General features: G+C 46.8%; 1 protein-coding gene across 1 annotated transcript in view; it reads left to right on the top strand.

The window, feature by feature from the left end:
* TMOD1 (tropomodulin 1) overlaps window positions 1-16,198 on the top strand; it is an 86,955-nt gene that overhangs the window by 20,096 nt on the left and 50,661 nt on the right. Inside the window, exon 2 of the mRNA XM_066256694.1 lies at window positions 317-485. Within this exon, the coding sequence (XP_066112791.1) occupies window positions 366-485 (120 nt within the window). The 5' untranslated portion in view covers window positions 317-365. The remainder of the gene's footprint in view (window positions 1-316; window positions 486-16,198) is intronic.

The following is a 16,198-nucleotide window of genomic DNA, read 5'->3' as shown; positions in this document are numbered from 1 at the left end:
GGTGGAGGATTGTACAGGAAAATATTTAAACTACTTGCAGAATAAAATAGTAAGCCATTTATAATCACTTGTTACTTAAACAATTAATGGTCATGCCAATACAATCAATTACAATTCATTGACTTACATGCCCTCGGGACTTTTACCGTGCATAGTTTTATTATGGAATTAGTCCAACTTAGTGCAGTGTTCCATGACAGCAGTCATCCTGACGATTCATAAAACATGCCCAGGCCACCATGGGAATGACCAGCATTTATTTTCTCTGAGAACAAATACAAGAAGGGACTTTCTAAGACCTCTCTCTTTCTGGTAGGTCTTAGATCAGCACAAAAACTCAGAAGACAAAGACAAGTTCTTCTACAATGTCGTACAGACGAGAACTAGAGAAATACCGCGACCTGGATGAAGATAAAATCCTCGGAGCCCTAACAGAGGAAGAGCTCAGGACTCTGGAAAACGAGCTGGATGAGCTGGACCCTGATGTGAGTAGGCATTAAAGGGACAGTGTTGTCCCAGGGACAGCAACCATTACCACCTGGGGGAGGGACAGGTGCAGACTTCTGGAAGCTACCATTCCCACTTTCCTTCTACGGCAATCATGTTGGAATAACATTGCCTTTGCAGGTGTGTGTGTGTGGTATTTGCCAGGGCTCTCTAACAGAACCAATCGGATGTATGTACAAATAGAGAGATTTATTATTAGAAATTGCCTCACACGATTAGGGAGACTGACAAGTCCCAAGGTCAGCAGTTGGCAAGCTGGAGACCCAGGAGAGTGGATGGTGTCGTTTTAGTCCTAAGACTGGAGGCTCGAGACCCAGGAAGAGCTGTTGGTTCAGTTCTGCTCTTCTCCTTGGTAGCCCATCACTTAAGTATTTGACTTAAGTGGTATAAAATTAACAATACTTAAATGCTACAACATAAAATCAAATATGTTACATGATATGAGTATAGGAGGGAAGAAAATGAAAATACTTGTTTAACGCACACACCTGCAAACATATTCATAACAAAACAAGAAGGAAATACTCATGATAATTATAGTCCTTGTTTCTCCAACAGATCACCTGGCTATAGCTGGTATTTATAACTACCTTCTTCCTCTACCTATTCCGTATTCCCTTTGCCTTTAGCAAGCACCTAGCTAGTCATGGTGCTTTGCCTGCTTAAATGATCCAAACTTTCGTTTCCGAAGAGTCTGAGCCACTAGTGGGCTGCCTGGATTGGGTTGTTGTCGCTTTTCATTGACTTTAATTAACCACAGGGCATGTAATACTAAGAAAGCCCTAAGCAATCTTCTGTTGCAGACGTGTGTTTCCTTACCTCCATTGTGGAGCAGCAGTCCAATTTCCCCTGGGTAATTAGGATCTAACCATCCCAGCTAATATAGAAACTCCTTCTCTGCCTATCGTTCAGTGGTATGAGGAGCCCAAAGTGGTGGGGCATCAGTCTTAAGTTCCAGTCCAATGGAGTCATTGTTGGATCTTCTGGAGGAAGCATTTCTCCCTTTGGAATTAAGACCTCTAGGCCAGCAGAGCATAAGGTCACAGGAACAGGAAGCTAAAATGTTGCCAGTGAGTCACTAAGGGTAATAGTGAGTGGTGCCACTCCCATTTCTACACTTGATTCCTGGCCTCGTGACTCCTGGCTGGGGGACAAGCAGCACCATGTGATGGGCACTGATTCAGGGCACATGCAGATGCTGAGAGAACCTTGGCCCAGTCCTGCAAGGTGTTGCCACCTAGCTAGCACCGCAATTGAGTCTGAATAAGTCCGTTCCTCCATTCCATCCAGGCAGCTGCTTCAGGATGGTGGCCGGAAAATGTGTTATGGAATGAATCAACTAATAAAGGACTAGAAAGAAGAGTCACCTTCACTTGTTTGATGTTTTTGTTTGTTTGTTTGTTTGTTTGTTTGTTTGTTTGTTTTGTGACAGAGACAGGGAGAGAGTCAGAGAGAGGGATAGACAGGAACAGACAGGCAGGAAGAGAGTGAGATGAGAAGCATCAATATTTTGTTGTAGCTCCTTAGTTGTTCATTGATTGCTTTCTCGTATGTGCCTTAACAGGGGTGGAGGGGCTACAGAAGAGCGAGTGACCCCTTGCTCAAGCTAGCAACCTTGGGCTCAAGCCAGCGACCTTGGGCTCAAGCCAGCGACTGTGGGCTTCAAGCCAGCGACCTTGGGCTCAAGCCAGCGACTGTGGGCTTTAAGTCAGCAACCTTGGGCTCAAGCCAGCAACCTTGGGCTCAAGCCAGCGGCCATGGAGTCATGTCTATGATCCCACACTCAGGCCAATTACCCCGAACTCAAGCTGGCAACCTCAGGGTTTTGAAACTGGGTCCTCCGTGTCCTAGTCTGGCACTCTATCCACTGCACCCACTGCCTGGTCAGGCTATTTGATGTTTTTATCATTGCAATTCATAGCTGGCACACTTAAGTGTGGGATTTTGTTTTGTTTCTTCTTTTCCAACTGAGAGGAGGGGAGACAGAGAGACAGACTCCTATATGCACCCCAACTGGGATCCACCCAGCAACCCTTGTCTGGGGCTGATACCTTGCCCATTTGGGGTCATGATCACAACCGAGCTATTTTTAGTGCCTGTTGCAGAGGCTCTGCGGAACCATCCTCAGCACCCAGGGCAGATGAGCTCCAATTGAGCCATGACTGCAACAGGGGAAAAGAGAGAGAGAGAGAGAAAAGAGAGAGAAAGGGAGAGGGAGAGGTGAAGAGGCAGATGGTCATTTCCCCTGTGTGCCATGACTGGGAATCGAACCCAGGACATCCACACAGTGAACTGACTCTCTACCACTGAGCCAATTGGCCAGGGCAAGATGTGTGTTTAATGCTTAGAATTCACCTCTGCTGTTAGGATCACAGCATCAAAAGGCAGGAGGCTCCTTGGTCATGTTTGCGGTTTGGCCAGGCACCATGGAGCCATGAGCAGGGTTAGGGAGAGATTCCTAGGCAGCTACTAGACAAGGGCCTTTATCCCATATCTCTGTCTCAGATACACAGGTCAATGCCCAGCAAGAAGAAGGTAAATAATGAAGGTTATTGAATTATTCAGTAAATTTTCCTTTGGATATACTTTTAAATAAAAAATGGAACATTTCACACCTTTTTAAAAAACTTGTCATTGCTCAACTCTAGATTAACAGTGATCTGTACAAAAAGAACACTTCTATACCAGTGTAAGGTTAGCAGGAAAACTGCAGGACTAGAGGTTAGATGTCCCAATTCTAACCCTCGCCCTGTCTCTTACACTCCTTGTGACCTTGAACCAGTTGCTGTCCTTGTCTAGCCCTTAGTGTCCCCACCCATAAAATGATAGAATTGTTGATCCCTTTTAGGACCAAGTTTTTATAAGCTTATAACATGTTCTTATCTCCAGATTTGATTAAGTGGCTTCTTCCTAGATAACCCAGAATCCTTGGCGGGGGGTCCTGGGGGGTCCAAGGCCCCATAGAATGGCAGGTTCCTCCAGCAGCACACCGTCCTCTGGCCCAGCCATGGGAAGAGGGTTCCCCTGACAGGGTTTCTCAGGTTGATTAGAAGGCAGCGTTGGTAGGCGAGCCTGGGGTTCCTCCCGGCCCCCCGGCATCATGGCTCCCTCTTAGCCTGCGTTCCATTAAAAATGAGCGATGTGGGCAAGAAACAATCAAGCTTCCAGCTTTCTCACTATAAAATTATTCTATTCTAATTCTATCCTAGATCACTGCCGCGAGAACAAACAGCTTTAAAATGTGAAAACTAAAGGGGGATGTGCTGTTGTAGTCAACTCAGTGAGCACAGCTCAGTTACCTGCCAGGCGCCAGGCCAGGTGCTGGCTACGGACGGGGGAACCTGGTAGGGATTCTGTCCTTCAGGCACTCAGTCCGGTGGGCAGTGGGCACAATATAAACCCTGTTCTAAATGAGAGCAGACAGGAGCTCAGGGAGGGGATCAATCCTTACTGGTGGGAGGTCTCACGGAACAGGTGATATTGGAACTGGATCCTGGATTTTTCTAAGTCAAGAATAAAAACAAATAATTCTACACCAAGTGAAGGCCATGAGCAAAGTGTCCTGTACAGAAGGTCACTGGGGACAGAGAGTCTCAGTATGGTTTCTGTGGAGGGTTTGAGGAGCCTGGAATGGTTTAGGATAAAGTAGAGAGGGGCTTACAGAAGAGTTTGGAGCTCCTCAGTAGGTCCAGGAAACCTTTGAGGAGCAATGATTTGGTGGGCTTGGTGTCTTAGGACAGAGGGACTGGAGGAGATGTCAGGACATGTGTGAAAGGTGTCCTGCCCAGCCTGTGGTGGGAGAGTTCGAATGATAAGAAAGGATTCTTGCCCCTCTCCACAACCCTACCAACATATTAGTTATCTTTGCTGTTCCCAGGGTGAGGTAGAAACCCCCAGGGGGTTCTCAAGGCCTGCTCCCTCTGTCCTTGGGGGCTGCTGGAGTTGCCCTGAGCCACTGGATAAGAATGAGGTTAGAGCCCTGGCCGGTTGGCTCAGTGGTAGAGCATCGGCCTGGCGTGTGGAAGTCCTGGGTTCGATTCCCGGCCAGGGCAAACAGGAGAGGCGCCCATCTGCTTCTCCACCCCTCCCCCTCTCCTTCCTCTCTGTCTCTCTCTTCCCCTCCCACAGTCAAGGCTCCATTGGAGCAAAAGATGGCCCGGGCGCTGGGGATGGCTCCTTGGCCTCTGCCCCGGGCGCTAGAGTGGCTCTGGTTGCGATAGAGCAACGCCCCGGATGGGCAGAGCATCACCCCCTGGTGGGCGTGCCGGGTGGATCCCTGTTGGGCGCATGTGGGAGTCTGTCTGACTGCCTCCCCGTTTCCAGCTTCAGAAAAAAAAAAAAAAAAGAAGAAGAATGAGGTTAGATTAGACTGTGACAGCAGATAGGACAGATGACAACAAGGGCCAGAGGCAGGCATCAGACCTGAGAGTGGGGAGGGGCAGAAGGAGGAGCCCTTTCAGAACCCAGGGTGTAGCACCCAAGGACTGCTTGATTTCCAGCTGGGGGGCTCTGTTTCACTCCTAAACTGGCAGAGAGCTCCCACAGTGTCCCCACCCCAAATATCAGGGTATCTGCTCCAGCAGCAAATTCCCAGGGCCTTGGCACCTGTCCCGTAGCCAGCTCCCCTGAGCCCTTCTCCCAGGGGATTAACAGGAAGGGATACTGTGTCCACTGGGTGGGTGGAGAACCTGGGGCCCCGAAAGCAGACCACTCGCCCAGTGTCACAAGACGGGGGCATGGAGACTCAGGTTGCCTGCCCCTCCCACTCTGGAAGGAGGAAGGTACCGGTGTATTTGGATCTGGGAGTAGGGCTGGGCCATCTGAGACCTGTGTTACTCACACTATAGTGGTTTAGAAATGAACATTTTCAAAGACTCTTTCTCTCTAAGTTCAAGGAAAGAAAAGAGAAACCAGAGAAAGGATAGGAGATAACAGAGTCCACTGGGATTTTTTGGTCCCAGCCATACAATTGGCCCCTTCATTGAGATGTCTCTGTTACCTGATTTGCAAGTCAATATGTGGGTTTTGAAAAGATTTAGTGAGCCTCCCTTCTTTCTAAGAGCACAAACATTCCAGCTCACATTTTAGCCGCCCCTGGCCCAGGTTCCAGAATCCCAGCACAGAGAGAGGCCAAAGGTATGCAGACGACCTGAGAGGCCTGGGAGCAGAGCCCAGCCTGGAGAGGCCGCAGGCCCAGCAGGTGTCCAGCCCTCCAACCTGCAGAGCATGAACTGAGCCCAGTGAGGGGGAGGAACTTGCTCTAGGTCACACATCCAAAAAGGGCCGGACCAGAACCCAGGTCTATGGTCGGCTCTGATATACTCTCTATGCTCCTGTTCTAATTTTTGTTTCACAAGAGCTTACATGCTTACATGGCAGTTTCTATGTGCAAGCATTGTTCTTAGTGCTTTGAAAATATTAAGTCATTCACCTATCATCACATCACCATTATCATCCCCATTTTACAGACAATAAAACTGAGAGGTGAAATGACTTGTTCAAGTGCCCTAACCAGGCAGTGGCTGAGCCACATTGTTCTGGGAGTTTGCGTCTTAGCCACGCCACCATAAAGCTTCATGAAAGTCTCCAGGAAGACAATCTGAACCATAGACGTGCTCTGGTTTGTAGCTGAGGAGGGTGCTCTATGTAAAATCATCTTCCTTTCTTCCTGGAAACAACATGAGATGCAGATGTTCAAGTTCGCTCCTGTCTTTGCTTCCAACTTAGGCACGTGCTGTTCCCTCTCTGGATCAGTTTTTCTATCTGTAAAATGGATGCAGTCAGCCTAGATGCCCTTGGATACCCTCTCCAGCTTTCAGCATCCATGCTTTTCCCTTTCCTTAACAATTGAGGTATACCACCTGGCCAGGCAGTGGTACAGTGAATAGAGTATCAGATTGGGACACGGAGGACCTAGGTTTGAGACCCCGAGGTTGCTAGCGTGAGCATGGGCTCATCTGGTTTGAGCAAGGCTCACCAGCTTGGACCCAAGGTCGCTGGCTCAAGCAAGGGATCACTCAGTCTGCTGTAGCCCCCTAGTTAAGGCACATATGAAAAAAGAATCAATGAACAACTAAGGTGCCACAACAAGAAATTGATGCTTCTCATCTCTCTCCCTTCCTGTCTGTCTGTCCCTATCTGTCTCTCTCTCTCTCTGACTCTCTCTGTCACACACACACAAAAAAAGAAAATTGAGGTGTACCGTAATTGACATATAACATTATATTAGTTTTAGGTGTACAACATAATGATTCAATACTTGTATATACTATTAAATAATCACCATAATTCTTTCAAATTTTTCTACTCTAGTTGACATGCAATATTATATTAGTCTCAGATATATAACATAGTGAACGGATGTTTGTATAAATTACAAAGATATCACCCCGGTAAGTCCTGGCAGTCTTATTAGTTGAATTCAGCTCACACTGCATAGGGTTACGTTGTCAGTGATGCAATTGTTAAGCCCCAGGGTCACGTGACAGAGTGGAGTACTCGGAGTTGGACAGCAGCTATGTTTGCAACAGAGGATTCTAGACTTGTGCACATTTAAAAAAAAAAAGTCCCTGAAACTTTCTATCTCCCAGCGGCTGGAAAAACTCGAGCTTATCATGAGATTGTTGCACTTGGACTCCCGCGGGAGAGGAATGCTCCATGTGCTAAAAGTATCCACCGCTGACCGATTCCCCAAGAGGACCTGCCCTTTCTTGTCTCTCTGGAGTTAAGTGGATGCTGCTCTGAAGCTGAGCCAACGGCTTGGTTCAGATTGCCTTTGAACCAGCAGTGGGGAAAATGAGCGACGTACAAACACGTCCAAGATTGGCAAGCCATGCTGACTTGCTTGGGGAGCAATGTACAAGTTTTTACAGGATCTTCAGGTAGCTAACATTCACTGGGCAAGCCATGGGCAAAGCCCTGTGTGAATGATCTCATATAGTCCTCTGAGAGGTTTGGTTATCAGCCCTATTTTAAATATGGGGAAACTGAGGCTTAGGGAGATGAAGTAACCTGCCTAGGACACGACACGGTGGTGCTGGGATCCCAGACACGACAGTCGTGACCCGGTCGCCTGTGCTGTTACCACCGCCTCCTGTGCACATGTGTGGGAGGGGCCTGGAAGGGAACAGGCTGGCGATTATCAGCAACTCTGTTTTTTGTTTCCTTTTAATTCGATTTCCTTTGAAGTTATGTTATTTTTACTATAAATACTAATCTGAAAGAAAGAAAGAAAGAGAGAGAGAGAGAGAAAGAGAGAGAGAAAGAAAGAAATCCAACACAAAGAATTTAACTACATATATTGCTTGTTAATGAGGCTTTGGGGGAAAAGGAAGAAAAGTTTTTAATGTGTTTCTGTAAAAAGATCTAAATATTTGCAGGAGAGAAGATGGTAGAATCAATGCCAACCTTGCAAAGAAACTGCATCTTAACAGTTGACTTTGAAGTGAGCCCTTGGCACTCTGTGGCACATTATAGCCACAGAAACAGCAATGGAAAACAACAAGCCCCCTGAAAAGCCTGGAAAAAAAATAATAATAGTGATAACGATTATCCTCTCTTGAGGTTTTCTTACCTGCCAGGTGCTGTACTCTGTGTGTCATGGGGGCCATCTCATGAAATTTCTGCAAGGATCCTATGAGACTGACCATCATAGGCAGGGTTCATATCATTCTAAGAGAAGGAAATGGGTGCCTAGAATCACACAGCTAGTGAGTGATGGGCCAAACTCAGGCAGACCTGCTACCGTAGCCCACAGTGCGTCAAGAGTTCATGAACTGTAGGTAGAAATGATGGAGGAGAAAACCTAGAACTGTGGAAGCTCAGAGATAGGACATTTAGCAACTACCTAACCCTCCTCCCCCGCCCCTGCATAGACATACACTGAGCAAGTAAAGAAACCCTGATTTCAAGGACCCCCGTGGACACATGTCATTGACTTGGTGCTGCATGTATCCCATCAAATCCTCATACCAGTCCTGTGGGGTAAGTATTGTCATTGCCATTTTAGTGATGAAAAATCAAAACAACAACAATGAAAACCTTGAAGTCCAGAGAGGGGAAAGGCCTTGCTCAAGGTCACACAGTAAGTCGGCTACAGAGCCAAGACAAGAGCCTGGGACTTCCTGTCCCATCGCATGGCTTCCCACCGGACTCTGCAAACAATGAGAGCCTCCCTCCTAGTGGCCCACACCATAACCTGTAAGCTGGAGGACGCTCCTGGCCATGAAGGGAGCGGACAAGTTTGGTCCACAGGGCCATGGTTCTCCCTTGTAACACAAACTGGCAGATTCACAAGCCAGGGACAGAAGTAAACAGTTAAAATGGAAAGAAATAAATCTCTGCTCTAAAAATAGGCACATATCCTTAGAAACACTGCAGGCTGTCCACAGAGCCAAGGATGGGCCTGGGGTGTGGGGGAGGGTGGTGAGGGTGAGTGAAGCCAGGTGTCAGTGTGTCCCCACCCCACCTCTATCTTTTGGCCCCATGATCACCTCCCTCGCCCCTCCCCAGCCTCCCCAGGATGCCCCCTTTCCCTCTAGCCCCCTCCCCTCTGGCGCTGCTGGCTGGGAGATCTCTTGGACCTGGATCCCTTCATTCAAGTTGGGTCCTTTTATTTTTCAAGGCTTAACCTCCTGCTCCTTCCTTGCAAAGCCTTCCCAATGCCACCTCCCCCGGCCCTGCCACAGGCCCCTAGGGCAGCACCTGCCACAGAGCACGCTGGACTAGTTCCTTTTTGATTTTGACATTTTTAATAGGAAACAGGATAATACAAAATATATATTTCCATCATCCAAATTTAACAAATAGAAATTTTTACCTAATTTGATTCAAATCGCCCTTAGGAAAAATAACCACTATAGAGTTTAAACCCAGTCTTCCCCTCCCCAACCCCCACCCTCAGTTTCTTCCTTATCCATCCCCCTCTAGTAAACACTTCCTACTTGGGGGGGCAGCAAACCAAGCACCCACAACATTAGGTAGGTAAGGTACATGAAGAAAGAAAGATGGGCCGGTTTTCTTGAGGCATGGGGCCATCTTGGACTGTTTTTTACTTTTCCACTCTCGCAAGAGATATGGGCATAAGAAGCTTTCACTTAACCTTCCAGGAAGAAAAGCAACAACAAAGCTAGTGATAAATGATCATTCTTTCTTAGCCTCTATGTTAGAGACAATAGGGAGTGGTGAGGACTGAGGTAAGTAGGAGCATTTGTATTTGACTAAAGGGCACTTACTATTCAGTTCTACCAATTGCTGACAATATGAAAGTGCAGGGCCAATATTGCCACATCTATAAATAGTTTTCAAGAGATACTGAATTCTGAATTTTTATGTGCGAGTTACCTATTTTAAAATTTTGGCAACTCATTCAAACACACAGACCAAACAAACCACATTTTAGCATTTGATTGGACTGTAGGACACCCAGCTTACAACTATGGCTCTGTTCCATATGACATGTTTTTTGTTTATACAGATAACACACACACACACACATACACACATATATATATACACTATATATATATTATATATACACACACACACATATATAGGCAGTTCCCAGATAGGTTCTGTAGATTTGTTCTTAAGTTGAATTTGTATGTAAGTTGAAACATTTACCTATTAAATGTAACTTAGATGCTTGCTGTTACAGAGAATTTATTTTTACCTTTCTGTGCATATAAATACTTAAACATTTTCAAACCTGCAGAACCTATCTCCCCTACCTCGGGGAATGCCTGTGCAGTATATGTAAATATAGTTAAATATTAATATATTCAAAGCACTCAGCTCAGTGTCTGGCACATGGTAGGTGCTTAATAAATGTTTGTTGAACCTGAATATATGATTTGCTCACTAGAATCTAGGCTTTTTGAGATTTGGACCCACATGTACTACTGTGGCTACAGGTCGACCAGGTATAGTTGTGCGAGTTGTGAACTGAATAACTCCAGGAGACACCATTCACATAAATCAGAGAGTAGTGCAGTGCACAACAGGCACTCCAGATGCAGCTGCTCTGACAGAGTGCCTCCAGAATGCAATGTCTGTTCAGTTGAGTGGAAGCGAACAGTTATGCCCTATGGTGATAAAACTGGAATAATGGCTTTTCTCCTTTCGAATTCGAGAAGGCAATAGCTGCTTCTCGAATTCAAATCTGTATCCTGACATTTCAGGCTAAAGGGGCTTTTGACTTTCATTTTACAGAAGGGGAGTCCAAAGTCAGAGAGCACCAGAGCCCTGTGTTTGGTCTCACAGTCCTGGGATAAGAACCCAGGTTGTCAGTTAGGATGCAGTTTGGTTGCAAATAATAGAGACTCAAAAAAAACATGACCTAAGCAGTGATTTATTTATCCCTCAGGTAAAAACCCAGAGGTGGGTAGTCTAGAACATGTATGGAGTTCAGCTGCCCAAACTTTCCAGAGTCCCAGATTTCATCCAGCTCGTTTTCCTGTTATCCCTGGGATATAGCCTTCCTCTTCATGGTCTGGGGTGTTGTCCTTGACTGCTGCATTCCAGGCGTCACAATAGAGGAACAGGGCAAAAAGAAAGGAAAGGAGAAAAGCCATTATTCCAGTGTCTGCTTTAAACAAGGCTACTGGACATTGACACTGGGCACTTCTCATCATTGGCCAGTTTCATACATGGTTTAACCTAGCTGCAAGGGAGCCTGGGAAATATAGTCTTCAATCTGAGTATCTGTGTGCTCAGCTAAAAGAATGGAGTGCTTTTATTAATGAAGAAAGGGAGACATGCTATCAGGGATAATTTAGGTTTTCCAGTTTCCTGGCCCGATGTTCTGCTTTGCCAAAAACTCTGAGGAAGAATGAAGTGAGTTGGTAAGGGTTTTAATCAAATCCAAGCTCCCAAAGAAATTATTACAAACATCTTACTCTCTAGCTTGGCATTTCTCAAAATCCCCATCAGTGAACTATGGTCCATTTCTGGACACCTTAACCCCATGCCTCAAGAAAACCGGCCCACATCTTTCATAATGTGCCCCTTCTTCCAACCCTGCTTGGGGCAGCAGTTAGGTGGCCCAGTAAACAGCTGAGGCAGCAGGTGTGATGTCGCCCTGAAGGGTGTCCAAGTAATGCCATCCTTTTCCTCCTGGAGCATCAGTGTTATGGGGTCTGGATGATTCAGGTCACATTTTCCTGGTGCCCAGTGCTTGGGGCTGGGGATTCAGAGAAGACTAAGATGCATTCCAGCTGGCCTTTGAGGGGCACCCAGTCTCTTCTGGGAGCAAGATTTGGTATAAATGTGCTCCGAGACAAATTAGAATGAGCATTACATAAGAGCTGGCAAGATGACTAGGGGAGTGTGGAAAGAGAATTTCCAGATCAGTGTGGGGAGCACTGCAAAGGCTGCGCAGGGTGCCCACGGGGAGGACTTTGAAGGATGAAGGCAGGGGAGGTGGAGGGATGGAATTCCAGACAGGGGACACAGCCTGAACAAAGGCACAGCAGTGTGAGAGTGCAAGGTGTGGCTGAGGAATGCGGAGCAGCCCGCAGTGGCTGGGATGGGGCACACTTGAAGCCAGGAACAACTTAGGAGGCTGAAGTAGGTTGGGATCAAATCACAAAGAGATCTCCGTGCCTGGCTGATGAATCTGGTCATGATCCTGTAGGTCAGCGGAGGCGCTTTTATGAGTGTGTTGAGGAGTGCCATGACCAGATGCTTATGTTGGTGAGGTCTGTCTGCTGATGGGAGGGGAAGGGAGTAGAGGTAGAGAGGCCCAAGGAAGGGAGACCAGCCAACAGATTGATCTCATGGTCCCAGGAAGGCATGACAGATTAAGCGAGGGTGGTGCCCATGGGATGGAGACAGTTCAGAACCCTGCACCACTGGACTCACCCAAACACCTTCCCCTAGCGAACCTGCCTCCCATACTGCCCTGCCTTTGTTACTGTTGTGCTTTCTAGCCCACGTAGCAACACTGTCCTCTCTCCTCTTCATCAGGCTGTTTCTTATCTTGTACCCCCTCCTCCAAGAAGCCCACAGGGGTAGGGGCAACAGTGAGCTTTTCACATGTGGGTGTGTCTCTCCTCTTCCTAGGGAGCAGGATCACACAATTATTGTCTCTGGATGCCCAGTGCTGGCACAGCAGTGAATGTGCAGAAAGGGGAATTAGGGGAAAGCTAGGAAGGGAAGGTTTGGGCCCACCTTGTGCCATGAAAGCCAGAGAGAGGAAAAGTGTGTTGTTATGACTGGTAGTTCCCGCCATCAACAATTACTGGCCTTGGGCCACAGGGATGCCTTTGGAAGTCAGCACTAATGCCCGATAAAGTTGATGGCGGGAAGTAGCAGTTACTGGGTTTCACCAGTCCTGCAGCGAGGTCATGATGGGTGAGCAAAGGCCTGGGTCTTTCTGGAGAAGAAGAGAAGATGCTCAGAGTATGTTTGTTGGGTTGGGGGGTATGTTTGGAGAGTGGGGCTCTCAGAGATTTGGACCTTGCTTGTCCCCTCTATGACTGGAGCATGAGTGGTGTGGCCCCTGTACACTCTCAGGTTAAATTCCCCCATATGTGACAAGAAATCTCTGTGGAAACCCCACTGAATGATCTCTGGTGGGCTCTGGGAGCTGCTGGGCAACGATGCAGAGGCTGGGCGTCCTTCATCTGGACGGGGCCCTGACGTTTCACACCAGGGGAAACAGACCCAGCAGTTAACCAGAAAATACAAGTCCTCACGACCATTTGAAAAAAAAAATTTTTTTTTGGTTAAATACCTTGTAAAGGAAATTGGGTGACTGTTCTGTAAAATGTTTGGCCTGGCTGGTGGGTGGAGGCGCGTGGCCTCAGGTCGGCGGCAAGGGCACGCTGAGCTCAATGGAGACAGGACGGGGAGAGACGTGCATGGGAATCCTGAGAAGGTGAGCCTTACCCCAGGGCAGTGCCCCCATGCTCTGGGCCTCGGTTTCTCTCCTGGTAAAGTGAGGCTGGAGTGACAGGAGGGGAGCTCTGGCTTTCTAACATTTGAAGAGGAAACCTGGTTCTCATGTGGTGCCGCATCTGGCTTCCAGGATCCATTCCTAGAGGAAGGCAGTCAGGTGGGATGGAAAAGTTCCTGTGGCTTGGAAGTCAAGAGCCCTGGGCTCTCGGTCCAATGTGTGAGCAGGCAAGGCTCTCCCTTTCCCTGGTGCTCCTGCTCCCCGTAGCCAATGAAGTTGTAGCACGTGGTCCATCGTCTTCTAAGGACTTGGGTCTGATTCAGTCAGAGGACAGAAATCCAGGACTCCTGGAGCCCAGACCCAGGGGGCACCCTTTATATTCCCTTGTTCTTATTTAGACATAGCTAATTTATCTGGGGAAAGTGATCAAATTGTTTATATTTTGTCACTGTGAAGAATCTGGTTAGGGGACATTATCTATAGGACTAGCCACCAGTCTGAAACATGCATACTGATCCTTGGACATGCTGTTTATATCCCGTGTCATCCTTATGTAAGCTCTGGCTTCCTGGCTGTGTGGCTGATGAGCTGTGTAACTCTGGGCAAATAGCTTCAGTTTTCTATGCCTCAGTTTTCCTAGCTGAAAACAAAAGAATTGGCCCAGTGGCTCTCTAAGGGCTTCACAGCTCTGAGCTGCCAGGAGTCTGTGCTTCTCTTCATAAACTGTGAGCATGTGCACTCACGTGTATGTATGTGTGTTGTGCTGCCTGTGTGTGCATGTATTATGCACACATACACATCTGAATGAGCCCGCAATGGCTCTAGTCAGCATGGCTTCTCACGTAGCCCTAACTATCTATAGCAATTAGCTGTGGAGACACTTGATATCAGGCATTACTGGCACCTGTTCTCAGGGCGTTAGAGCTCACAGCACAGTTGAGGATTTGTCAAAGTTTCCATCGTCCTTTGGACAGCTGGACTCCAGAGTGTGGGTGGAAAAATTAGACTAAGACATTAGTCTGTCAAGCTGCACGTCCCAGTTTTAATTTTACAACATTTAAAAGGATGTCACCATTTTAAAAAACATGAGTAGGGCACTATGGGGAGAGATTGCCTTATTTTCCCCCGTGATTATTTTTAAGAACATATTAAACTCATAATGTATTTTTAACATTAAAACACCTAAGTTAAAACCCATGTATATTCCCCTTTCTTTCTCTGGTGCAAAGCTTGATGTGGGCAAAAGACCCACTAAAGAGTTGTGGAATAAATGAATGAATATCTTGATTTTTCTGTACATAGAATTTTAGTCTCACAGGAACCTTAGATGAGATGTGGCAAAATGGACAGTCTGTCCTGCAACTGTGTTTTCTTTGGGCTGAACATTGTTTTTAAACAATTTGGATCATGTGTCAATATTTAAAAATCAAGAGATTTCACATAAAAAATTGATAGATCTAATAGCATCACCCACATTCTTTTTATTGATTGATTGCTTGATTTTAGAGATAGAGGAAGGGACAGAGAAAGAGAAAAAGAGAAACACTGATTTGTTGATCCACCATTTATGCATTTATTGGTTGATTCTTATATGTACCCTGACTTGGGATCAAACCTGCAACCTTGGTGTATCGGGATGATGCTCCAACCAACTGAGCTACCCAGCCAGTGTGCCCACATTCTTACATGGCAGTACTGTGCAGAAGCCCTGAAGCTCCGGTGTACCATGGTCCCCACCACTGCCATATATCTAACAGCTATAATTTTAGGCTAAGATCAGAGAGCATCGAGAAATTCCTTCTCCTTAAAACCAATGCTAACCTTCCTCTCAGGAGACGATAAGATCCTCCAGGCATTAGTCAGTGCCTTCCTCACGTGAGCAAATTTCCAACTGTGAGTAAAGACATGAAGACACGCTCAGAGCCCTATATTCCAGAGCAGGGGTCCCCAAACTACGGCCCGTGGGCCACATGCGGCCCCCTGAGGCCATTTATCTGGCCCCCGCTGCACTTCCAGAAGGGGCACCCCTTTCATTGGTGGTCAATGAAAGGAGCACATTGACCATCTCATTAGCCAAAAGCAGGCCCATATTTCCCATCGAAATACTGGTCAGTTTCTTGATTTAAATTTACTTGTTTTTTATTTTAAATATTGTATTTGTTCTCGTTTTGTTTTTTTACTTTAAAATAGGATATGTGCAGTGTGCATAGGGATTTGTTCATAGTTTTTTTTTATAGTCTGGCCCTCCAACGGTCTGAGGGACAGTGAACTGGCCCCCTGTGTAAAAAGTTTGGGGACCCCTGTTCCAGACCTTTTTCCCAAAGCACATCTGACCCATAACCAATCTGTCTTTGGACTGAACATGTACATGCGACCAGTGCATGTGGATTCAGATTCCCCTAATGCACAACTGATCACTGTCCCGAGGAGCCAGGCTGATGCTGCCCTTTGAACTAACTATAAAGAAGGCACGTGCCCAGCAAATTTCTTCTGTGAAGATTTTAAGATTAGGAGACTGAGACTTAAATTCCTTAAAGGTTTGATGGTTCCAGTTACTGACAGGCACCATAAAAGTATACAACATTCACCAGATTCTCCCCTGGTCAGAGCCTCCATGGCTGCAGAGCTCTGTCCTCACCTGTTGGATACCTGGGTCTGAGAGGCGGTTTTAGGATCTAATGGTCATGAGAGATCCACAGCGGTATTTCCTTACCTGTATAACGTCTCAACAGCTAATTCACATACTAAGGCACATCAGGCCATGAAACAGGACACCATTTTAAACTTGACCAGCTC

This window comes from Saccopteryx bilineata, chromosome 2, assembly GCF_036850765.1.
Source record: "Saccopteryx bilineata isolate mSacBil1 chromosome 2, mSacBil1_pri_phased_curated, whole genome shotgun sequence".
Classification (NCBI taxonomy): domain Eukaryota; kingdom Metazoa; phylum Chordata; class Mammalia; order Chiroptera; family Emballonuridae; genus Saccopteryx; species Saccopteryx bilineata.
The sequence above is the reverse complement of the archived record's forward strand: the minus strand, read 5'-3'. Positions and strand labels throughout refer to the sequence as shown.